Here is a 24,363-nt window from a genome sequence, read left to right as displayed (position 1 = left end):
TGGTAAATTATATGATATTTTAGTTTTATTAAATTAGACCACCTAATAGTATTGCAATGCACCCAACGAATGTAAAGAGTATTTTCTAAGTTTTTTACATGCATCTTTCACGTAGTACTTTGCCTTGCATAAAACCAAGTGAACATCTGATTCAATAAATGATCATTCAAACTTCAGGATTGTTGTGATTAATCCGAAATTGAAGCATTATTTCATTTCATTGTTACTGTTTTGATAATGACAATATTGCAGAGGCTTTGTCCATTCCAATTGCACACAATCAATCATTGAGATTTAAGATTTTACTTCAATTGTTCCAAATTTTTGTTTACAAGAAATGAGGAAACTGTTTATCAATATTATTCAGTTACCAATTGTGAATATTTCGGAAAATCTATACCTTATATAATAAACTCAAATTAATTCGTAAGCATCGCTCACGAAAATTTGATAGTTTTGTAGAATACATTGGCTTACTATTTACACACAACAAAAGTTACAATCTTTCATCTGAGGAATTATTTTCTTGGCTTTTTTGAGAAATGTGGTGTACGTGCCATAATTTTGACATACTCAATATAAAATTTAATTATATAAAGACCATTTACACTAAGTTAGAAAAGACATCCAACGGTAGATAAATTCTTGTATAGCAATTGAAATATCTAATCCACCATATCAATAATTTTTGTTGTGAGAGCATCAAGTTTTCTTCGGGCTCTTAACATGCATTGGTTGTGCAAATGTGTCATTTGGTTACAAAATATTCTAGTTTCGGCTGCCATAATACGTAACTTTTTAGCTTTCTCACATATGTGTTCGTAGTTTGGTCGCACAAGCAGAAACGTTCTCTCAGACTCAGATAACACATTCAAATCTAGATCCTGTTCACAGCGCTGCAGATTTGATGTTTGTTTTGAGATACTTTTATGTTGCCTTTTCCGATCCAGCAGAGTTTGTTTCCAAATTTTTCTTTCTTCTTCAAGATCAGCTATATATTTCTCTATATCGAACTGTGTCCCGTCAGTTTTCTTTTCAAGATCATCCGGAACAACATTTTCAATCCTTTCTTCCACTTGTATGCCATTATTTTCATTGTCACACGCATTCTTCAATCCATCCTCACCTGAGAATATACAACACTTATTTGTTTAATCATAATTCTAGCGACACTTCAACTAAATCAATAGGACAGATGTATAATCTAATTTCTAATTTGTAACAAGTCAAAATTGGATGTAAGATTTTATTTCAGTTATAATGTGAAGGCAAGTCAAGTTAGTTCAACTCATAAATAAATTGGATACTGAATTTCTGTTGTAAACCTCAAGAACAAATATACTGTTTACACCCTATGCATGTCTGGTTTACACTGTCACAGCACGGAACGAAATGTCTACATTCTTAAGACAACGTAGAGGTAGATCTAGAAAAAAATTCCTCCGCAGATTAAAAAGAAGTTTGACCGTTTTAGTTTCATTATCAAGACACAAACTACTACACACGATCTACATACAATTTCTAACCATCAAAATTTAACCTCAATAGAGATCATTCCTGAACTTACCCGGAACCTGAAGCGTTGAACGTCTTCGGAAAAATGTAGATCGACGTTGATTAGGTCTTTGCCGACACGGAGTCTCTTCCTCTTCAATCCTAAAGGAAGCAATATTATCTTCACTCATTATTAAAGCAAAATTGTTTGTTTACGAACGGTTACACCATTTGAGTTTTGAAATTCAAACAAACAGTCATGACAAACGAATATACTGAGAGGCGAGACTTATCAGGGTATGAACAAATAGTTCTAAGCATCGCCGAAGCCACTGTGTAGGCACATCACATACCGATGTGACGTCCTAACGGTCAATTCCGGACAAATAAAAGTTAGACTCGAAATTATTCTACAGTTAAGAATATTCTTAATATCACATAAGTAAAGTTAAGTAGTGGATTATTACAATGATTGCTGAATTTAATAATTGTGTGAAAGGTTTGCACAGGTGTGTAAGATTGAACAGGTTTTGGGGTGTATTGTACACAATTATATGTATAGCAACGTTTTACGGGGCTGCTTGACCTTCAAGGTTTATTCTTAATATTTTATATTCAGTATTAAAAGTAACGTGATATTGGCTGATAGGTTTTTTCATCTACGATTGAATATATGCTAAGTATTAATTTTAACGGTTGACACAATAACTGTAATTATTGGAAAGTAGTTAGAAGAGCGTAATGTAATATCTCTAGTAACTTTTAAGCGAGATTAAGGAGGAATAGGTAGCTTTTGAAGAAAAAATTCTCAGATAAAAGATCTAGGAGTTTTTTCAGAGAAAATTCGAGAAATTGTCAAATTTACGCTTTGCCTGCTAACTTCCCAGTTTTTACTGACTTTGTTTATTATTTTTTTATACAACAAGTACGGTGAACGAAAGGCGTCCACCTGAGGGGATAAGAGATTCTATCGGTAAAGCAAATACTAGAATTACTGGTAAAGTAGAGCATTTCAAATGTAGGAACGGTTTATTCTAATAGGTAAATTTTATTTCCACATGCCAATTATATACAAACTTGATTCAATGACATTTTTTGTCGGTTAAAAATTTTAGTAGGAAAATTAGGAGGATTTTCTTTGTGGGTAAGGAGAATCTTGGAGGATTTCAAAGTTACCCTAGGAGATTTGTGCAACAGCCATCTGGCAACACTGATACGGCATTGGAACTCATTGTCAGAGCAACGTGACGTGAAACGTAGAAAATCTAATCACGCATTTTGAGAAAAAAGTATCGGTAACGAAAACAATTAGAAAAGTTTTACCCGACTTTGAAATCAGTACAAAAAGAAAATGTCACCATCTAAAATCGATGAAGTAAGTACGCAGACTAGAATCCTAATTTATCTGAAAAACTCTTATAAAGCTTAACGTTCATAGAATGTTCTACGGCTTTCGGTTTCGATCTGTCAAATTTATGAAATTTGTCTTACTGTGAATTTAATATTTAGTTATTCAATTTACGTCTCAAACGTAAATTAAAAACTAGATCTAAATATTCTACCAAAAATTCGGTTTGCATAGTTATACAGACTGGGTAAATTTTCTGTGAGAATTCTTTATTAAAATGATTAACATTACAGATCAAACTGGATATTGAGGAGCTAAATAAGTTTATGGAACAAGCAACTCGACAAAAAACAAAGGATGTTCTTACATTGGAGCTTCGAAGACTTCAAACAGAATTGTCTAAGCACTTGGAAGAAAACAAAAATCCGGATGCTAAACCAGCTCCAACGCAAGTTTTTGGTAACAAATGTTATGAAGTTAAACTGAACAACTACGCATGGGATCAGTCGGAAAAGTTTATCAAAATATACATTACACTGAAGAATGTTCAATCTTTACCAAAAGAAGCGGTGTACTGCAATTTCATGGAACGATCTATTGACCTTCACGTCTTAGGATTGGACAGTCGAAATTATCAGCTTCCTATTAACAATTTATGCGAAGAAATAATTCCTGAACAAAGCTATACAAAAGTTAAAACTGATATGATTGCTATATTTTTGGCTAAAAAAATACCTAAGAATTGGTCCCATGTTACTGGTGTTGAAAAAAGAATAAAAGAAGCTAAGGCACCAGCAGTACCTGAAATGAGTGAAAATAGTGATCCAAGCTCAAGTTTGATGAGTCTTATGAAGAAGTTTTACGACGAAGGTGATGACGACATGAAGAGAACGATTGCAAAAGCATGGACTGAAAGTCAAGACAAACGGTCATCCGGCCTGCCTTCTGTTCCACCGCTTTGAATTATATATCATTAATATCATAAATTTATGTTGATATACTGTAGAAATTAAAATTTCATAATATATAAGGGATCTTTGGTGAAAGGGTAACCTCTTAAACAGGCGCGCACCGTCTGCGCCAATATACACACAACTTTAACGTGAGCCCAGCTTAGCAGACAGATGCTGTGATTGAAAACTTGTGCATGTGTTGACACTGACGGTGCGCGTGTGGCTCGGAGATTCCCCTTGCACTAGATTCCCTGTATGTGTACTGCTTTACAGTATAAGCTCTTATCGTTTTTCTAATGATCATAATTATCATTCAATCAGCATCGTGAAATATATGTTTCTGCTGTGTAGGAATATGTAACCTTGAGGAAGACCAATACATTAAATAAGTTATAAATATTATAATCGCCTTGTTGTTAATATTCCCGAGAGTTTATTTGTATATCTTCCTTCGATCACAAACCCCAGACAGCATTCAACTACTTAAATCCTATGGAAATGCTAAAATTTTAACGATATACACAAGCAATTTAAACGAGCAGAACTGTATTAAAGAGGACTTAAAATAAGTTTCTTTTTACTTTAGATTGATGATTACAAATTTTTTTAACCGGTGGTACGATATCTAAAATTTAAGTAATTTATTGCTAAAGAAAAAGAAGTTTGAAGTTCTAAATTTTCGATTTTATTTGGTTTCAAATGAATACAATTCGCTTCAGTGTATAATTAATGGCTAGTATAATTGGAATTTACAAAATACATAGATGCAGTATGGTATTTTTTACCACAGTCTAACCGAGCTACAAAAACTAAAATCCTGTTCAACCGATCATATTTTTATGATGTAAATATATATAGTTACATTTTCAGACCAGACTATTCATATTTATAAATAAATTTCATAACTCAAGACATGGTGGCCACTAGTCAGGAAAAACCGGGAAGTCCGAGAGACGTCAGGGAATGTTATGGCAATATAATGGGATAAAAAAGAATAGTTTTTTCGGTGGAAAAAATTTGAAGAATTTTTTTGTTGTGCTCCATTCCATGACCTTCATATAAATCATAATCGTGTTTTGAGGTACTGATTGATTCGGAGCTTCATTCATCAGATATTCGCATCTACACTATGACTTCGATTTCCAGACAGGATAAAATGATAATTTATTTGGTCAGAGAAAGTCAGAAAATCTTTTCGATAAGGTTGAAGTTAGTCAAGTAATCTTAATGATGCATGTTAAGGAAGATTCTTTTTGTAACACATGCACGAATTTTACGTTATTTTTTTTTACCCATTAAGTGGGACTAAAGTGACAGTTTTCAAACCGGCAGGCAAAAAAAAAAAAATTCACTGAAAACGCCTGCTACAATATTTTTCAATACTTAAAAAAAAATCATAAATAATTGAGATAAAATATGTTTTTTTTTTTTATTTTCCCAATAAAACTGATTAACAAATATCCACCCACTCTTTTTCTTTCTAATAAGTGAAATTCTTTCAAATAATGCGGCTGCTGTGTCAGAAAACGGTCATATCAACCCTGCTTAATATGCCGAAAAAACGGAAAAATAGCATAACATAGTCATATTTTGAAAAACCACCTATTTCAAAACTATTTTGTAATTGCATAGTAATGACCTAATATTTCATTACATTAACGGTACTAAGTTCAACGTAGATCTTTGCTGTTATTTTTCCTGGTCACCATGCAAAATAACCGAAGATCGAAGTTTCGGGGTTGAACAGGATTTTTTAAACTTGAGATACACACAATGGACGTAGATTTATGTTCTATTGATTGATGTCCCAATTGAGATAGTGTATCTTTTATTGAATATTTTTATTATTTTGTAATCTGCTAATTGAAATAATACGTCAAATACACAGACATGCGCGTATTTATATTATATTCACAACTTTCGATTTGTCAAATTGTTCCATAGACCATTTTCAACTTCACCTTATTTATGTGAAGCTGTATTTCATTCTAAATAATCCACAAATATAATATTGATCTATTTTACAGGATATCAGAATTTCAGAAATTTTATACCTGGAATCACCAATTATTTGTGAAAATAAACTAAAAAACGTAACTAGCCTGTCATTGGCACATTTGAGATCAATTTTCATTTTCACACACAATTATTGTTAAGTTGCTAGCAATCTTGATCTAAAATGAAACTACTTAAAAATGGAATATCTCCTTTGTCCTAAGAGTTACATCGATTGTATATAAGTTGCTTACAAAAATTATTAATCCTTAATTAAAAAAATAAATCTGTACTCCACCTACTTAAAACAAGTATTAGCCATTTACTTTCTTGGCAGAAAATCAAAATTGTACAAACTAGTAAAGTAAATAATTTACGAGCAATAACTATCATTGATAATAGTCCTAGAAAACATTATTTTTTAAACACAATTTACAATTTAAAAATGGTAAAATAAAAGTTTTCAACCATTTTCCGATACTGTAATTAATTCTTGATTAATTAACATATCAATTAATACTGTTTTAACAAGAGACATAAATATAATAATCAATTTAATAGAGATATTGTAATTCAACAATATCAAAATTTATAATACAAACAATTTTAGCAATTATCTTTGTGGAAATAAATTTACTTATACTGAAAGCAAGAATATTTCTCTTGAAAATTGTAAAGATTTTTTCATCCCGCATTGAAAATAAGTAAATAATATACTGGAACTTGCCCAGTTCCTTTCAATAACCACTCTTTTTATCTGATTATCAGTATACTGTATAATAAACTACAAAAAACTCGGTGATGGCTTTTTGATATTTCGCCTATACTATAGCTAATTAAAATCATTCATTGTAAAGTTTGACAGAACTATGCAAGTCACGTAAACTTATAAATTATTTGCTAAAGAACAAAGTTCACGTACAATAAAAGTTCATTATATTGTTTGTCTAATTGTAAGATTACGCAAGTTTGGAAATTATAATACTAATCCGAAGCTTGGGTTCTTAATCTTTGGTTGATTTAGTGAAACGCTTAACATTGTATTTTTTGGACCTGAGATAAATAGGGTTCACTCTAAATATAGAGAATCCTCTATCTTGACTATATTCGTACACATGATACTAAATTATAAGTCCAAAGTTTTATAGAAGTATGAGAATATTATAATTGATTTAGGAACATATCAACCCGAAGCAACCAAGAGTACTAAAGTCTTTTTCTAAGTCATTTGTGTATAACCTAAGACTAACTTATCAAACTACAGAAGATTGAGAACGACCTTTCTCTTTGTAATATAACTAAATTCTTCAGAAAGAATGCAACCTTTGGTCTCAAGTAAATTGTACACAAATAATTATTTTTCGCCAATAACTTGGGTGTAAACAAAAATATTTCCTAAAAATTGACTTATTTGCGTAATTAGAAAAAATTAAGATTTCAACCTTTTCATTTCACATGTTGTATCGATGAGCGCGAAGCCTGCACTTCCAGGCTTGTAGCGTGGAACACTTCTGACATAGATTTTCTTGTTTTATTCATCAAAGCTTCAATATCTGCTTTACCCAAGCCTTTGGTAGATATTGGTGGTAATGTTGTTATAACAACACGTCCTTCGAATAAAACCAGATATTTTATTATTTGTAAATAACTTGGAACACCTTTCAAATGTTCCATATTCATGAATTTTTTCTCATAAAACAGAGGGTGTAGATATAACTAAGATGAGTTGCGTTGGTTATTAGAGCTGGGTGTTAAAATTGTTGAGTATTACATGAAAAATTTGGTAACGAAATTTTTTTTACCTGGATCAAATCGTCTGTCTTTCGCCGATAAAAAATAATATGATGAGAATACAACAGGCAAAATGGGTAACTGAGAGCTTATGGCAACGTGAAATGCGCCCTTTTTGAAGGAATGTATTTCGCCGGTGTTGTGTCTTGTCCCTTCGGGAAATACCCACAGTTTAATCTGTTGTATAGGAAATAAATTTGAAATACGTTGTATATACTTGATTATAAAGTAAAGGTAGGAAATAATAAACAGTAAGAATCTAGCAATAATGGTTGAAAACAAGAAATACTACCTCAAAATAATACAAATTTGAAGATTGCATTTTTCTTTACCTTCTGCTCTATGATGTGATTTGTGGCCGTATTAATGACGAAGCGAGCCTTTTCTGAATTCATTCTATCTATGAAAATTAGACCACTCAACCATGCTGCAAGACCAAATGGCCAAGCATAGAATATTTCTTTTTTAGCAACTACGGTACATTTATCCATTATTGGCCATATATCAAACATGCCTAAAATATCTAAAGAGCTCTGGTGGTTTGCTACAATGATGCAGGCTTGTTCTTTTTCCAAATGTTCACGACCACGAAGTTCCCAACGAAGGCCAAGCAAAGTGCTAACGTGATGGCATACTGACGACGCCAGTCTAAAAATATAAACCTTGTTAATAAACGTAAATTTGCTTGACATGCAGGATAAAAATAATACTTTATTAATTATATCAAGGAATTTAGATGGTGCAGCATTATCTGTTCTCTAAACTATATAAATTATTTTTTAGTATGTTCAAAAAGATGATATTTAAAAATAAAAAACAAATAACTAAATAATATGATACGACAACTAAATTCAAAATCTAAGAATAATTTTGCTTACATGTAATGTATAATGGTTTACAGACCTATGACTATACATGGTAATCAATTACTGCGTAATGAAAATGATTCAATAATAACTCAAACATGCTATTGGTGGTCAACAATGTTACAAATAATGACGAAAGAAAGATGTGACATGACTTGAGATTTAGATAGTTTTTCTCTAGTTAGTTCATGATACCGATGATTTCGGGTGAGATGTACCGGTATGATTCATATCATCATTCATATAATATGATAATTGGTTAAATGTAATGATTCAAGAATGATGTACGTGTTAGTATTAAAAATAATTTATAATTGATTCCGTTCGTTATCGGTAAAAAATATACCTACTTTAAAAAAGAAGATAGAGCGTTCCGTATTGAAAAATCATATAACACCGCCATACGTATATTTATTGTTCTAATCAAAGCATCCCCTATTCACGCCACATCCGCGTCACTTAGGGAAAAGTCGCAGGCACCAGTAGGGAAAACACTATTTTTGCGTACGACTTCGCGCGTGTGTAAGTGTCGAATTACGAAGAAAAATACTTTGAATAACGACGTCACTTGTCACCGAGGAACGTTCCACAAAAACTGTGTCTACTGAGAAAATAAAGAAAAGTAAATACAGGTAAACAAATATTAACAATGAATACTAACAATAGATTTTTGACGTCTCCCGGGCGAAACATCATAATTGGTATAACCATCACTGCATTTGCCATCACGATACCATAATACATCAAAAACTTGAAGTAATATCTAAAACTTTTGCTTGTTTCATAGAGAAATGGCAAAACAAGTATAAACAATACTAATAATACTTCTAAACAAGACGGTGCCATTATTTCTTGCTAAAATACCGGTTCACATATTAATCTCACTCCGGGACATGGTGGAAGGATTACATCATGGTATGAGGAAACAAGGTGTACGCTAAATGGAGATGCGCAGTAGCAAAGTCACGTGATAGGCCGCGCGTGACGTCACGACAATGATAGGTTGAATATAAATGACGTCATGTGCAGGCATATTCTCAATGGCCGAAGCGGCAGTGGATAAACACCATGAAGTAAAAGGGATACTTCATGATAAGCACCTCTATTTGGCTAGAACCAAAGAGTATGGGATAGAGCGGAAGGTACCCGTATCACCCTATTACAGCGCCCCTAGTGGCTCAGAGGAAAAATATAACGCGTATGTGTAGCGTCAGTGAACATGCGATGTATGTAGTATTGTCGGTGTGATGACGGGGTCGCCATGGTCTTTGAGTGAACATTGGATAACAAACGAACTTTTTTCCAAAGATCCCAATTTCTTGTGACGTCAAATTATGTGACAATAACAAATATGTATAAAATCAAAAGCATAAGTATCATTTAAATTAATCATTATAGGAAATTTGACTTCCCGCACTGTAGAGGGTACGCGAAATGGCCCATTTCCAAACAGGCCAGACACTAGGGTGTGAGGGAATATATATTACCGCACGGTCTCTGACACGTTCGAGACTTGTTGGCCACTTCCGCGCATTTCCGACAGGAATGTAAAGTCAATCTTCCCATCACAGGCCTTACAAAAAATAGGATATGCGACTCGTGCACCGCCAACTTCCTGCATTCGTATCACTAAGTCTGAAATTACTAGGCTTGTGAAAATTGAGTACAAGATAACAATTTACAACTACACGAGCAGCCTCTAACCAGTTTCTTCAAATTGCATTCATTGTATTCATGATAAAAACAAACTCACATGAATAAAGATGATTAAGCAAATTTATTAAATGCTTTGTTATAAGTGCACGGTATGTGAATATTTTTACTGACCCCTGCGTGCTTTAGTAGCATCTTACAAAGATAGTTTTATTACGTGACTTTTGTTTGTTTCCCGGTTTAGTAAAGCTATTTCGTCTAACTCTTCAAGAGGTATAATTACTTTAACTTCCTCAAGCGGTTAGAATTAATTTTGCAATTCACTGATAATTCGTTGATCTCACATATTCAAGAACACAACAGCTTCATGGAACAAGACAGTATTTAGCAGGAAGTCGAAAAAACGATGTGGTTAGCTGTGGCTGCATTAATTCGGGTTGTGGTGCAACTACAGTGCAACCAGCATTTCATTTAGGGACATTCATTGAACGCAACGCTAGCTTCGCGACAGGCTTCTGCTTGGCTTTTGGTATTATAGTAAGTGATCCAGCATCAAATGCGGCAAAAATATTCCTGACAATTGTTGGTGATTAAGTCATTTTCTATTCAACTGTTTCGTAAAATGATTCCGGTTGATTCCAGTATCCTATTTTATAGACCTTTCTGTACTTTTCTTTTCGTATAGTTGTGTGAAGAGTAAGGCAATTCCTGAAATCGTAATGACATAAGTATATCCCGTATATGTCATCTCTAGTTGAATGTCGCGTTTCGTATGGAACGTAAAATCGGACGTGTACCATTTTTACTTCTATAATCTTATATCTTATCTTATATCTTATATATATAGTATTAAAGTTTGAAACCAAATTTTGGATGTCCGCATGTTCGGATGTTCAGAAAGTGACGTCACCGGAATTTTTTTTCTATTTACGTCATCGTCGATCTATAGTAATTGGCGGGGACAAAATTTAGCGAGCCGAAATTCTCAGTCCGGAAACGACCGCGCAGTCGAGAGGACGTATGAAAATCGCGCTACGCTCCAGGTACTTGACCTGGTGAATTCCGACTTCTAGGACCAGCGCACCGTAGTTCCTGTGCTCCAGGTCCACTACCAGGTGAATTTCGACGTCCAGAAAAAGCGCTCCGTAGTTCCTGCGCCCCAGGTCCAGTACCTGGTGGAACTCGACCTCCAGGACAAGCGCTCCGTAGTTCTTACGCTCCAGGTTCACTACCAGGTAAATTTCCACGTCGAGGACAAGCGCTCTGTAGTTCCTGCGCTCCAGGTCCACTACCTGGTAAAATTGGACCTCTAAAACAAGCGCTTCATGGTTTTGCCTGTCCCGGCCCTTGACCCGGTGACTTGTGGACCCTTAGGACTAATTTTGTGACGTTCTAGCTGTCTAGGTCGTTTATCTGGTGACTTCTGACCTCCAGGACTGATTTTCCGTCGTTACGGCTGTCCAGGTTCGCTACTTGGTGAAATCTAATTTTCACTGCCGCTATTTAGAAATTTTCATTGAGCAGATTAGATTTTTCATATTATTCAATAATACATGTTTTTGTTAAATAGGCCAGCAAAATTTTTGCTCAATTCCTTATAATCAACTTTCATTTTCAAAAATATCATCTAATTAAATATTAGCTCCACAATCCGGTGAAACTTGACTCCCTGTGAGGATTGAACTTGAGGACTGATAACAGGACTAACTAACAGAAAAGGAGGAAGAAGGCGTTCTGATAACGTATGCTTAGTAGTGTAGTATCGATGTGTAATAATCCTTATTATACGCTGTTTGTAATTTATGACCCATCTACCTCTCCATCGTCCCATGTTTTCAATATATCATGAGCTCTAGGGTCAGTTGACTAGTGAACTCTGGAAAGAATGGTACGACTGCTATACTTACGGTAAGAGAATGCTAATTCATATTTACAATCAGTTAATCAAATCGATCATCAAAAAATTCATGCCTTTAATATTTTGTTGTAGCAAAGCCGCATCAACGTTTCACAAACAGTATTCACCATCAAAATGTCCGAGGACTTTGAAACGGAGACTGCTGTTGGTGAGTTGATATACAATCAGTTTAAACGCATGGCAAGAATGAAATGTTTGCATGTGAATGCGATTTCGCGTATAGCGCGGAATTTCTGTACAAGTTCGACTGATAGTTAGCGTTTTATTCCTTGCATGGGTTGAAAGTGCTGGAAATGAAAGGGCGTAACCGCCAGTTTTTGCGACCTTTTATCGTTAGTTGATTAGTTTTGCAATTTTAACGTTAATAAACACATTTTCAATTTTTTCGTCGATACACGAAAAAAAAGGATTAGCCCTTTTACCATTATACATGGTAAAAGGTCGTATATTGGCGCATACGATCTTACACCATTAGACACGCGATAAATTGTGTTCATTATTTTTTACCATCGATCGTATGAATGAGTTAACTTCCATTTCTAAAATTGTTATTTTCTGTGTGCCAAAATAGCGGATGACTTAAGTCTCGCAGCGACCATCGCGAATCTTCCCGACGTCGAGAAGCATCACGGCGCGAGTCCTCTCGAGCCATTGGATGTGAGTTATCAATTTATCTATTATCATAAAGTAGGGGAAAGGGGGGTAGCCCCGCCGAGTTTTCTATTTTTATGATCATGCCTCAAATTAAGGGTGGAGAAATAATCGGAACTGCACAAAAATTATAAGCAAGATATATTTTAATGAAATATCGTAGAAAAAAAAATTATAAATTATCAGAAACTTGAATAAAGATATTTTTAACTTTGGCTTAAATTCGACCTCTCCAGAAAAGTGGCGGATAGCTCCGCCCACCGTAATAATTAACTGCGGAATCGATCTTTGGCGATACAAACGTCACATGTGTAATACAAATCGCCTGGATTTATATTAACACATGCCTCATGAGCCCAGTCTTCGCAGTTGCGGCATTGGATCTAGTCTTCATCAAATGTTTCGCCAAAAATGATGCATTCAACGTCTTTTTTTTTTTATCGCTATTTTCGTATTTTCTTCGCCCCAATTTCCTCGATTTGTTGTTCTCCCTTCGAATTTAGGCATTTTGACGCCCACCTACGATAAACAAAAGACAGGTAATTTAAGTAAATTTTTTGAATGAACTTTCGAAAAGGAATAGGCCTTTGAATAAATGGGTGGAGCTACTCGATTCGATTTTGAACAAAAACATGGCTTTAGTATTGAAACTAATGTTAATTTTTCCAAACGAAAAAAAAACTTGTAAGATATAATTATTATACTGTATTTTGGCCCGGTAAACAATATAATAACTTACGTTTTTTCAACGGTACACTCTTTTTAAAGTTGAGTGTGATGTGATCGTGTCGCATACAGTTCAGTACTGACACTTTCACGAGCAAACGCAAAGACAGGTCGAGTTCTACGAATTGCACGTTCTTAGTAGGACAAAAGCGAACACAGGAAAACAAAAACATTGGTACAAAACAGCAAGCGAGCATACATTTTAGACATGGTCGGGGCTACCCCCCTCTCCCCTACCAAGTAAATGCTACAAACGTCAACACCGTAGGAAAATAAAGAATCATCGTTATTGGTCATTTTGTTTATGTGATTCAATCAAGTTATTTCTATTATGGGTTATGAGATTTATATATTCTGTATATCATTGTGTACTATCGATCGTACGAATTACGAAGATATGAATATGGATTCCAATTTCTAAGATTTTCATTTCTTGTCTGCGAAAATAGTGAACGACTCTACTCGTAATGACCGCCGTGAATGTACATACATACTCGAAGTGAGGGATCATCACGGCCTGAATCCTCCCGAGCTATTCACCGTGAGTTACTGATTTATCTACTATTATAAAGTACCAAATAAATGTCATCAATGTTATCAGTGAGAAAATTAATTCTTTCCAATGGTTTTTGTGGCTATCCAACAAAATGATACGTCTCTATATATTATATAATAGAGACGGTTAAAGAGTTGCGGAAATTGCATGATGATTAGGATGTTTCATTTGAAACGAACATTTTGCAATGAAACAATCGATAAAATATGATAGATATCAATAATTTGCAACAAAAATTGATTCAACGTGTTCAATTCAAAGCTTTTTCATATTTGTATAGCAAAATTCAACCGCCGAGGGACGCGTGCTGGCGTAAGTGTCCATACCAGCACTATAAGCACAGGAGGGCGGAATATTATCGAAAACGTGCGGTAGCCGATAATTTTGCACTATTGCTGCATAGTATGTTCGCTAAGAAGAAATATTGAAGGGGTAAGAACTCAGCTTTTGCAAAATAATATTAACAGCTAAAAGAATCTGTTGAAGGTATCATTTTCTTACTTTCAAGAACTATTACAAAAGTCAATTGTCAATTTTTGTTTTTCAACTATTTTGTGTGCGGAGAGAATTTTATATCAGCGCTAACGATACTTGTTTTGTAGATTTCACTACCTTAGATGGTAATTAATTTTGTAGTAGTCAAGATGATATTTATAATAATTCAAATATTATGGTCAATACAATCATAAGATGATAATTCCTCAAATGGAACATAAATAATACACATTACATATAATGGAACATCTAATAAACTACACAGTAAAGATAAACACTGAATTTAATGATATAATAATAATAATAATAATAATGATATAATAATAAATAAGCCATGGCGGACACAAATTAAATATTTTTTACATCTCTATTGAAATTAGAATAGAAGTTTTCGTTCGGTATCGATAATTTTATCAAGAATTATATATCACTATCAAATAATTCAATTTAATTCCGAACTTGAAGATATTTTTTCAATAAAGCTAAAAAAAAAACAGTTTCAACTACTTTTCCTTGGATATTAATTTTATAGAATAAAGAGTCTCTTATCTATATCCATATTTTGGCTACATAGATTTTTTCATTCAAAACGTGAACGTTGGCGGGAATAGAAAGTAAAATAAAACGAGCTCTGATGGTAACGATTACGATCATTGATTATAGAAGTTTCAATATGTTCTTAGAAGTTATTATTCAGATATTGATTATTATTAGAGTCGATAGTAAAGGTTATTCACGGTTAAAGTCGAACTTATGCAAATATTCAGATTTTCAGACTTTTACGGTACAATTATTATTAATTAGATGAAATTTAGTGATTTATTTCTACAAATGTATAATCCTGACGATATGAGGGCAAAAAGTTGTGGAAAAGTTGAAAAATGTATAAGTCGAATGTAATTCGTACGACCTGAGTAGTACTTATTGTCAGTAGTAGTACTGAGTACGAAATTCATTCAACTTGTACATTTTTCAGTTGATTGTCAGGATTAGAGATATACAGAAACAAATCACTAAATTTTATCTGAATAACAATAATGTTACCGTAAAAGTATGAAAATCTGAATATTTACGTACATTCGACTTTAACCGTGAATAACTTTCGAAGGAGTGAATTAATCGAATAATTATAAGAAACCTATTTTGTAGAATAATCAATTTCCTATAAGAATATGCCTTTTTCATTGCTGTGTGTTCACTTGTGCGTGAAAAAAAAAATTAATTCAGAAAATTGGCGAATTCCAATGTTATTCAAATGGCAAATGTATCGTCTTTAGGGCAAAGTTTTACATAAAAATTAAGGGCCTATTCTGGTCTGATATTGTTTTTCAGATCATAAACAAAAAATTTGAGGAGGGCTGCAAAGAAACAAAAAAAAATTGGTGAATAACGGACACCCTATTGCATATGGTGTGTTGGAAATTGATTGAAATTTGTTATTTTCGTATTTCAGACGCACTGACAACATTTATTTCTCCGGCTAAAGAAAAAAGTGAGTAACAATATCAGTGCTGTCAGGTTTTATTGTATTGTAATCACTGTGCATTTATTGCTTTAGTTCGATTCCCTAGATTAAGTTGTTTTTTTTTCTGATTCCAGAATCGCGTAAAGTCTTTGCGCGGGCAGCTTGGCTGGCCATCGCTGAATTTAAAAAAGGTAGTGTGTGAGATTTTAAAGTTGAATTATTATAGGCGGATTTATAGTGTAAATCATAGCTTGATTTCAATAATGTTGTGATAATTCTTACCTTAAAAGAAACAGCTCATACATAATTAGAATCACCGCATGAATTTTGAAAATATCGATAACCATCGAAGGTGCGCATTGATAACGTTTTTTTATTTTTCAGGAGGTGAATGGGACGAAGGCATGGCCAACGCCAAAATTGAAAACATCATATAATGTGTTAATTATAATCGAGAATAACACGTTTTGTAATTTTCAAACTTAAAAAATTAAAATAAATAATTCAATTAACAATCATTATTTTACATGAATTTGAAATGTTTTTTCCTGTTGCTTTCAGAACAAATCAATTTAATGAACAAATGATTATTTTCAACTTTCAATTTTTAGTTTCACTTCTCATTCATAAAATATTATTTAATTTTGGCTACGATGATACAGTGTAATTAAAAACTTTTTTCTTACATTTTTTGACAAATTCGAATTATTATCATCCCCTATACCTATGCATAATTCTATATCAATTCTGAAATGAAATAAAACATAGGTTATACTGCTGACGAGGAGTTTATCGAATGAAACTTAATAAAGTCATGTATACTATTAGGATGAGTGTTTTTCACAAAGGTCAATTTTAGTTTAACCCTTCAGAACACACGTCCTCCGTACCACAGTCATTACTCCCGCGATGAGAGAAATTCTCACAGTTCTGCGCATTTGCTGACCGCGAAATATCAGATATAATAATAAGATATTAAGCTATAGGAGTTATAGGTATTAGGTATTAGGTATTAGAAGATGTCGAGTCGGTTCTCAGATTATGCGGTAAATGCATAGAGTATTTTAGAAACGGCGGTTGTTCAGCAGCTATTCTCCCTTGTGGGTAATAGCGCTTCGCAAATCAGCTGTCACTGCCCTATGTGGAGATGTGTGCGCTAAAAACTTTGGCTGCTATTTCATTATGTAAGTTGGTGGTGTGTATTGATCAACATTCATTACCGATTGAACAATCCTCAAGCAGTATGGGCGTGAGGTAACTCATAAATTTCGTTTCATTTGGTGTCACTGACAACGAGTAAGCGAGCGCAGCGAGCGCATGCACGAGCACAAAAATCAGCCAATCCGAGCGAGCTTTAGCGAGCAAGGGAATATTAGCAGCTAGTTTCCTTTAATATCTTATTTCCGCTTCATCCTTCGAGGAACAACACAAGGATAATCACTGAATCTGAATCCATTCTTGGGTGCGAAAATTCAATTAAACGTCTCTTTGGCATGCCTCAAAATTTAACATAAAGGTACTGGTATATATATATATATATTCAAACAAAAAAGCATAATTAAAAAAAAACTTGCACAAAATTCGAAATTTACATCTTCAATAACTTCACAATTATTAAACTTCAATTTGAAATTAATGAAGCGCAAATACACATATTCGGTATTCAGATGTTATTTGTAACAATCATATGTTACTTCTAACATATTTCTTGACCATAAATGTATCTCGCTAATTAATCCAACCGTTTCCAACTTTGTATAGAATTTACAATTGCTCATGGACATGATTGACATTGGTGATAGCACACGTGATCTAAATAGTCATTTTGGCTCACTATTGAACGTGTTAAAAGTCTTGAACAATTGAAGCTCCGGAATCGCCACCATGTTGGAAAAAAAGTGCTCTTCAATGGTTTTTGGCATATAACTCATTATTTATCAACTTTATCGGAAAAATTGTAGTTACAAAAATTGAAGATCATTATATTGTCTACAAAAAAGGTTTAATTTATTTTTCCCGTAAAACCAATATTTCCTAAGTAAATGGACGACGAACTTGAAGCAGATCGATGAATTTCCCCAACCGTTGGAACTTCAACCAAGCTTTCTACGCGTAAACTTACAAAGTAGCCAAAATTACAGCATGTTATATCTGAATATGGATAGTTTTAGGTTAGGTATAATACCGTTATAGCCTGTTGAAAGTATTGTCGTGTGTTTTTGGAAAGTATATAACTTGTAGCTCAGGGATACGAACTTCTGAATGATAATGTACGAAAAGAGCTAGTCTGGAAAGAAAGGATGACAAACATTTAGTGCTTGAAGGTTTAAAAACTGTAACAGTTCATGTCGCTTGTCGTAAGAATTATACGCGACCGGATAGCATAAGAGCTGCAATAAACAAAAGAGATATCACCGATTCTACGTCATCGTTTGCGATCCTCGTTGCCTCCATTTGATTTTAAAGGAAAATGCTTTTATTGTACACAAAATGTCATTGACGAATTTTATGAAAGAGAAAAAAAGCAGCCTATCGGTAAGCGCAGAAAGTTTATAATGTTCGCAGTATAACTTTGAAGGGAAAAATACTCGAGGCGGCAGAAAAAAGAAACGATAAATGGGGAGATGAAGTTAAGCATCGTGTTATGAATACTACTGATTTGGTTTCTGTCGGTGCCATATACCACCAATCCTGCTTCACCTCATTTTTTTTGCATTCTACGCCAACCGGTAAAAAAAGGGGGCATCCTGAGGACGAAGATGTGACAACAGCTATGGAAAAATTTTATTTGCACCTCGATTATCACGAGGATTCTCAAGTATCGCTATCCGAGTTGACATCCCAATATACGGAATATGTTCCCAACGAATTAACTGTGAAAAATAAATTGAGACAAAAATATGGCGACAGAATTATCATCACGCAAAATCAAAAAAGGGTTCCTGTCGTTCGTTTCCGTGACACGGGAATGAAAATATTGACTGATTCCTGGTACAAAATGAAAAAAAATTATGAGCGTGAGGAACGACTGCGCATAGTTCAAACTGCAGAAGCGATTATAAAAGAAGTCATTCAATCGAAAGTCTACGAGAATGCTGCGTATCCTCCAACTGATGATTTTTTCAGTAATGCGAGTACTAACATTCCTGAAACTTTCAGAATCTTTTTAGACCATCTTGTCGTTAAGAAGAAAGATAAAAGTAATGACAGAGCCAATACAAAAAGTGTTGCCATAGCTCACGCTATTATTTCAGCAATGAGACCATGTTCTTTTTGATCGCCTTTGCAAATCAGCCTCACTGTATTTGTATACAGGAAATATGAAAGCAAACATTTGGTGACTCTCCTCTCAAATTTGGGCTTTTGCTCCTCATATCATGACGCTCAAACATTTGAAACGTCAGCAATCTATCATCCTGCACAAACGATCCTTCCAGGATCATTCTGTCAATTTGTTTTTGACAATGCCGACTTTAATATTTGCACAATTGACGGTTTAAATACATTTCATAGCATGGGAGGCATCAAGTGCATCACACCTAATACATCACTTATCACTGGACAAGAGATAAAAAAATTAACAAAGCTTCCATCTACGAAGGAAACTTTCGAAAACTGCAAACGTTCGAAAATGTCGGAGGACCTCGATTGGAGAACATCATGATTGAGGATCTATCTTGTTTAAGGCCTTTAGAAGAAGAAGTTCCGTCACCTCAACCGCACGACATTTTATAGATGTGTGAAAAATTTCTGGATATCCCGTTTATTCCTGAATGCAAAGGATTTATGCGTAGTGCGAAAAACCTGCCCTATGAAGTAACGAAAGTAATTCCACTTCCTTTTGTAAATTCTCCACCAAGTAATCACGACACCGTTTACACCATACTCAATTATGCTGTCAAAGAATGACTCAAATTAGAACAGCGAACTCGTATTGTCACTTTTGATCAACCTCTTTATATAAAAGCACGTGAAGTTGTTGCTGCATCTTCAAAGGACTCATGGTTGTCCAATATTGTGGTCAGGCTTGGTGGGTTTTACCTTTTATTATCCTTTCTCGGCTGCATCGGATATATAGTGGCAGGAAGTGGGTTGAAAGAATTGTTGAGTAGAATTAATGCTCCAAATTCTCTAGATGAAACGTTGCAGGGCCATGCTTATGCTAGAGCCGTCCGAGCTCATTCATTAGTTCACTCAGCTTTAGCTAAATGAATTTTAGAGAATTTGGACATCTCTATTGCAAACCAAGAAACTATTAAATAAATTCTGAGAGACTTCATCATCGATCCTCCATCGGCAATGTCATCAGTCAGAACGACGTGCTGAAGAAACTTCAAATAAGAGTGAAGGAAAAATTACAGGAACTGAAGACAAATGGACCGACGGCTTCTTTCTGGGTTCAGTACTTTGATATGGTGACATTGATGAAGGAATATATCGATGCAGAAAGGTCGGGTGATTGGAATGAACATCTTCGTAGCGTCCAGCAAATGATTCCATTTTTTCATACTAGTGGGCATCTACTATATGCTCAATCTTGTCACCTATATCTGCAGGACATGTTCAAACTTCAATCCTCGATGACGAAGGTAGAATTTGAAAAATTTGTCCATGAAGGATATTTTACGATGAGAAGGACAAATTCGTTTTGGGCTGGAGTCTGGTCCGATATGACAGTCGAGCAGAAACTGATGCGAAGCATACATAGCTCAGGTGGTCTCACTCGTGGACGAGGAATTACAGTGGTTCAGGTGTTCTAAGTAGATGGATTCTAGGAACAACTGCTACACTTGAGGTTTCCGCATCATTAGAAGATTTCTGTAGTATAGTTTTTGCGATTTTTGAACAATACGTTGATTTTAAGGACTCAAGGATACAAAGAAACGCGATGGATACCAAAAAAATTTCCGATTGGTTTTCAAATCATCATCCATTCCCAATTTATAAAGACATTATGTCATTAGCTACCAGGCGAATTGACAGTACAACTATAAATTGTTACAACGCTATTGAAGTTGGTAAAATAGCAATGGAAAAGATAATTGGAAAAAAATTTTTCGATCTAAAGTTGTCCCGAAAAGACAAAGTTCTGTCTCTAGCTACTGTAAATTCTGCAGTGAAAATTCACCGGGAGGTTGTACCACTTGATCCCTTACTGATTGTTCAAAGAATAGCTGTTTCTAAAAAAACTAACAAAGAGCTCGAAAACCACTTGGAATACGAGTTAGCTCCGTATCCATTGTCGCTGTTCAACAATGCTGGCATGCGAAAAACAAAAAATTCCTCGCTGTATCATTTCTTTCAGTTATCGAACGGAGATATCATCCTACAAAATTGTGCTATCATTGTGGATGGTCGATTCCTCCTACATCGAGTCATTTGGAAACAAAATTCAACCTATTCAACCATTTGCGCGGGGTACATAAATTATATTCAGAAGCATTACGGTCGAATTTGCACAGTAGTATTCGATGCATATTCAAATACCAACAATAGTACAAAGAAAATGGAGCAAAATCAAAATTAATTTTGAAGAAGATATAGCGTCACCTTTCGGCAAGATCAGTTTTTATCAAACGATGAAAACAAGAGCAGGTTAATAGACTTGCTATCAACCAAGTTAAAGGATCAGGAAATAGGCTTTCGACAAAGCGCAGATGATGCAGATTCTTTTTATCATTAATACTGCAATCCAAGTTTCTTTGTCACAAAATAACGTTGCTATTATTGGTGAAGATGTTGATATTTTAGTTTTACTGATAGCGTTGACTCTATCGCAAAACAACATCTTTTTTGTTAAACCGGGAAAGGGAAAAACTCCGAGAAAAGTGTATTCATCACAGAAGTTGCAATCATCAGGACTTACGAACACCATTCTCTTCTTACATGCCTTTAGTGGCTGCGACACCACTTCAGCTATTTTCAATAAAGGGAAACTCAAGTGTGTCAAATTGTTCCAAAAAATCAAAGAATTACAAGATATCGCTGGAATCTTCAACAACCCCAATTCTTCGTACGATGTAATCGCTGAAGCTGGACAACGTTTTTTCCTTGCACCTACGGTGCACGGCCTACAGATAATCGTTTGAATAAATATCGATTTCATTGTTTCACTAGGTCGGTGACACAAATAAATCCAGATATTGCCTCACTACCGCCAACAGAAGTAGCATCCAGGCAGTATTCTTTCAGAGTACATATATAATCAAGTGCAAAAATGGCAGGGGAATGAATTACCTCCTGAATTATGGGGTTGGAAACGAGTCCAAGGGTACTTCAATCCAATTACAACGATGGACTCCATTGGACCTGAGGCTTTGTCGAATTTGATTTTTTGCAAATGCACAACTGGCTGTGCACGTTTATGTGGATGTAGAAAAGCGGGGATTGATTGCACAACGGTTTGCAATAATTGTCATGGAGTTACTGTCATCTTCAATGGACCCGAAATAGCCAATGATGAGAATGAAGATGAATACGATCACGATGATGCAGATGAAGAAAGGGCATCATTAATAACCAGCTTAAGACGATCTTCCAATGCAGAGAGCGTAGATTCCTATCCTGATGTGGTCGATGAGGATAGTCCCAGTATCAGTCGAACTGCAAAAAAGCTGCGCACGCGAATATGACACTACAATGATTATTATATATAAAGATATTTCAAAATTGAAAAATAAATAGTTCTACATTGTTTAAATTTTACGTAATAAATATAAATCTCTTGTTGCAGAGTTGCCGCATAATGATCTATATGGAGCGATCTGCGTCACGTTCGTCGTTCGTTTACTCAAGAAATATTAGTTTTACGAAAGAAACGAACTGAACCTTTTTCGTGGACAATTTGATGACCTTCAATTTTTATAACTACAATTTTTGCAATAAAGTTGATACAATGAGTTATACGCCAAAAACCATTGAAGAGCGCCTTTTTTCCAAGATGGCGGCGATTCCGGAGCTTCAATTGTTCAGGACTTTTAACCCGTTCAATAGTGAGCCAAAATGAACATTTTCACCGATTTTCAAAACTTTCGTATTTATTATTTTTATTTTCACTTCGTTGTCTGAACTAAAACGCAACTTCTAAGAGTTACTTCAGAATTTGATTAGAAAACTTTAATTTTTACACTGAATTCAACTTGATGAAAAGAGTGAAATTCGAGTATTGTGCCTGAAAATCTAGGTAAAAAATTATAGTAGAAAATATACCTATTAACATGTAAATAAGCTGGACATCAAGTGTCTATGATACACATAATGCAAATACATAGGTGTATATTACGAAATATGTAGATTACGTAACTAAATGACTATCAAAACTACGTTTGTTTTAGCTATACCATTAATATGGATAAAATAAACAAATAAATAGTAATAGACATATATTTCATGTTGCGTACGTAATTTGAATAGTCCAACAAAAAATATACATATATTACACATGCATGTATACATACCCATATACTTAACTCGACCACCCTTCAGACTTTGCCTGATTATTGTTTCTTCAATATTTGGAGTCTAAATCCGACATTCTCAGCAGTCAAACTTCAGCAAATGTTGAAAATCAATAATTTGCAACTACTGATATCTCGAAATTGAAAATTTAACATTATGATTGTTCACTCCATCTTGGTTTCATCTGTTTGAAAAAAACGGTTTATGAATTGACGCTTGAATTTTGGATGCTAAAATTTGAATAAAAAAAGAAATATCGATATTTTCGATTCGTTTTCTTTTTTCCGAAATTTTTCGTAGCTAAAAATTTTTAAATTCTATGCAAGGAGTCTTCGATGGTTCGGACGTTATAATATTTTTTAGTGTGAAAGAGGGCTAAAGTATCGTCAGATTTCTGGCAATATAATATACGTAAGCTTTACAGTTTATTGTATATTTTTAAATTTGTGGGATACAGCGTTTCAACTTTTTTGTTGTGAAGCAGCTATTACTTCAGAACCATTAAAGATATGTCCTAATTTTCCAAACATTACTTTTAGTCTTTCAAATCAACTTTCGGCAACAAAACCGTCGTTGCGAAATTATAAAATCAATTTTTTTGCTCCAGAGGTATCACGAACTGAAAATTATCGGTGTCAATAATCGCCAAATTTTGGTTGTGGACAGGTCCGAAATGAAGGGCTAAAAAAATCGTGCGCACAGTCGCATTGTATTACAGAATCACAAAAGGAAAAGAAAATCGAAGTCATTGACGTCTAAAAGGTGGCCGAGTTGAGCTGGATCAACAATTTCATGATATACGTATATCAGAATATATGTTGGTACTTGCGTTATTATGCGGAAATATGTCTGCCCGAGCGCGCGCGCGTGTGTGTGTGTAACAATATATCCGTCTCTGTCAAAGTTTCAATAAAGCACTTACATTAATATACACAATCATATCAATTCATGAATATACAACAATTGTATTTTAAGCTAGGTAAAAAGCTTTTGT

The 24,363-nt window shown here is 34.4% G+C and overlaps 3 protein-coding genes and 1 long non-coding RNA gene across 5 annotated transcripts; 2 read left to right on the top strand and 2 right to left on the bottom strand.

The window, feature by feature from the left end:
• Positions 1 to 447: 447 nt before the first annotated feature.
• Positions 448 to 1,706, bottom strand: LOC124407535. The gene is made up of 2 exons (XM_046883770.1): positions 1,568 to 1,706; positions 448 to 1,126 (listed from the first exon to the last, which is right to left on the bottom strand). Exons 1-2 carry the CDS (start codon positions 1,683 to 1,685, stop codon positions 666 to 668), a joined length of 579 nt encoding a protein of 192 aa, XP_046739726.1. The 5' UTR covers positions 1,686 to 1,706; the 3' UTR covers positions 448 to 665.
• Positions 1,707 to 2,718: 1,012 nt separating this feature from the next.
• LOC124407534 (calcyclin-binding protein) lies at positions 2,719 to 4,200 on the top strand. Its single transcript, XM_046883769.1, has 2 exons — positions 2,719 to 2,869; positions 3,136 to 4,200. Exons 1-2 carry the CDS (start codon positions 2,846 to 2,848, stop codon positions 3,802 to 3,804), a joined length of 693 nt encoding a protein of 230 aa, XP_046739725.1. The 5' UTR covers positions 2,719 to 2,845; the 3' UTR covers positions 3,805 to 4,200.
• A 2,402-nt stretch (positions 4,201 to 6,602) lies between these two features.
• LOC124407533 (1-acyl-sn-glycerol-3-phosphate acyltransferase alpha) lies at positions 6,603 to 9,354 on the bottom strand. 2 transcript variants are annotated; one of them, XM_046883768.1, is made up of 5 exons: positions 9,273 to 9,354; positions 8,798 to 9,048; positions 7,914 to 8,229; positions 7,593 to 7,758; positions 6,603 to 7,400 (listed from the first exon to the last, which is right to left on the bottom strand). In XM_046883768.1, the coding sequence occupies exons 2-5, from the start codon at positions 8,848 to 8,850 to the stop codon at positions 7,237 to 7,239; spliced, it is 699 nt and encodes a 232-aa protein (XP_046739724.1). In that variant the 5' UTR covers positions 8,851 to 9,048; positions 9,273 to 9,354; the 3' UTR covers positions 6,603 to 7,236. The 2 variants fall into 2 exon arrangements, with proteins under 2 accessions (XP_046739724.1, XP_046739723.1); XM_046883767.1 differs by lacking the exon at positions 8,798 to 9,048 and having other exon boundaries at positions 9,109 to 9,293.
• A 3,159-nt stretch (positions 9,355 to 12,513) lies between these two features.
• Positions 12,514 to 15,928, top strand: LOC124407537. Its single transcript, XR_006929317.1, has 4 exons — positions 12,514 to 12,675; positions 13,845 to 13,936; positions 14,232 to 14,383; positions 15,779 to 15,928. It is a non-coding gene; the product is annotated as an uncharacterized LOC124407537 (long non-coding RNA).
• The last annotated feature ends 8,435 nt before the right edge of the window (positions 15,929 to 24,363 follow it).

This window comes from Diprion similis, chromosome 6 (genome assembly GCF_021155765.1).
Source record: "Diprion similis isolate iyDipSimi1 chromosome 6, iyDipSimi1.1, whole genome shotgun sequence".
NCBI classification, from domain to species: Eukaryota; Metazoa; Arthropoda; class Insecta; order Hymenoptera; family Diprionidae; genus Diprion; species Diprion similis.
This window is presented reverse-complemented; position numbering and strand designations above follow the sequence as displayed.

Excerpts from the sequence above, each read along its gene's own strand:
- LOC124407533 (XM_046883767.1), bottom strand. The coding sequence starts at position 9,293 with ATGGCACCGTCTTGTTTAGAAGTATTATTAGTATTGTTTATACTTGTT. Across the intron at positions 8,230-9,108 it reads GGAGACGTCAAAAATCTATT|ACTGGCGTCGTCAGTATGCC; the intron begins GTTAGTATTCAT and ends TTATATTTTTAG. Across the intron at positions 7,401-7,592 it reads AGACAGACGATTTGATCCAG|GACGTGTTGTTATAACAACA; the intron begins GTAAAAAAAATT and ends TTTTATTCGAAG.
- LOC124407534 (XM_046883769.1), top strand. The coding sequence starts at position 2,846 with ATGTCACCATCTAAAATCGATGAA. Across the intron at positions 2,870-3,135 it reads CACCATCTAAAATCGATGAA|ATCAAACTGGATATTGAGGA; the intron begins GTAAGTACGCAG and ends TTAACATTACAG.
- LOC124407535 (XM_046883770.1), bottom strand. The coding sequence starts at position 1,685 with ATGAGTGAAGATAATATTGCTTCCTTTAGGATTGAAGAGGAAGAGACT. Across the intron at positions 1,127-1,567 it reads TTCAACGCTTCAGGTTCCGG|GTGAGGATGGATTGAAGAAT; the intron begins GTAAGTTCAGGA and ends GTATATTCTCAG.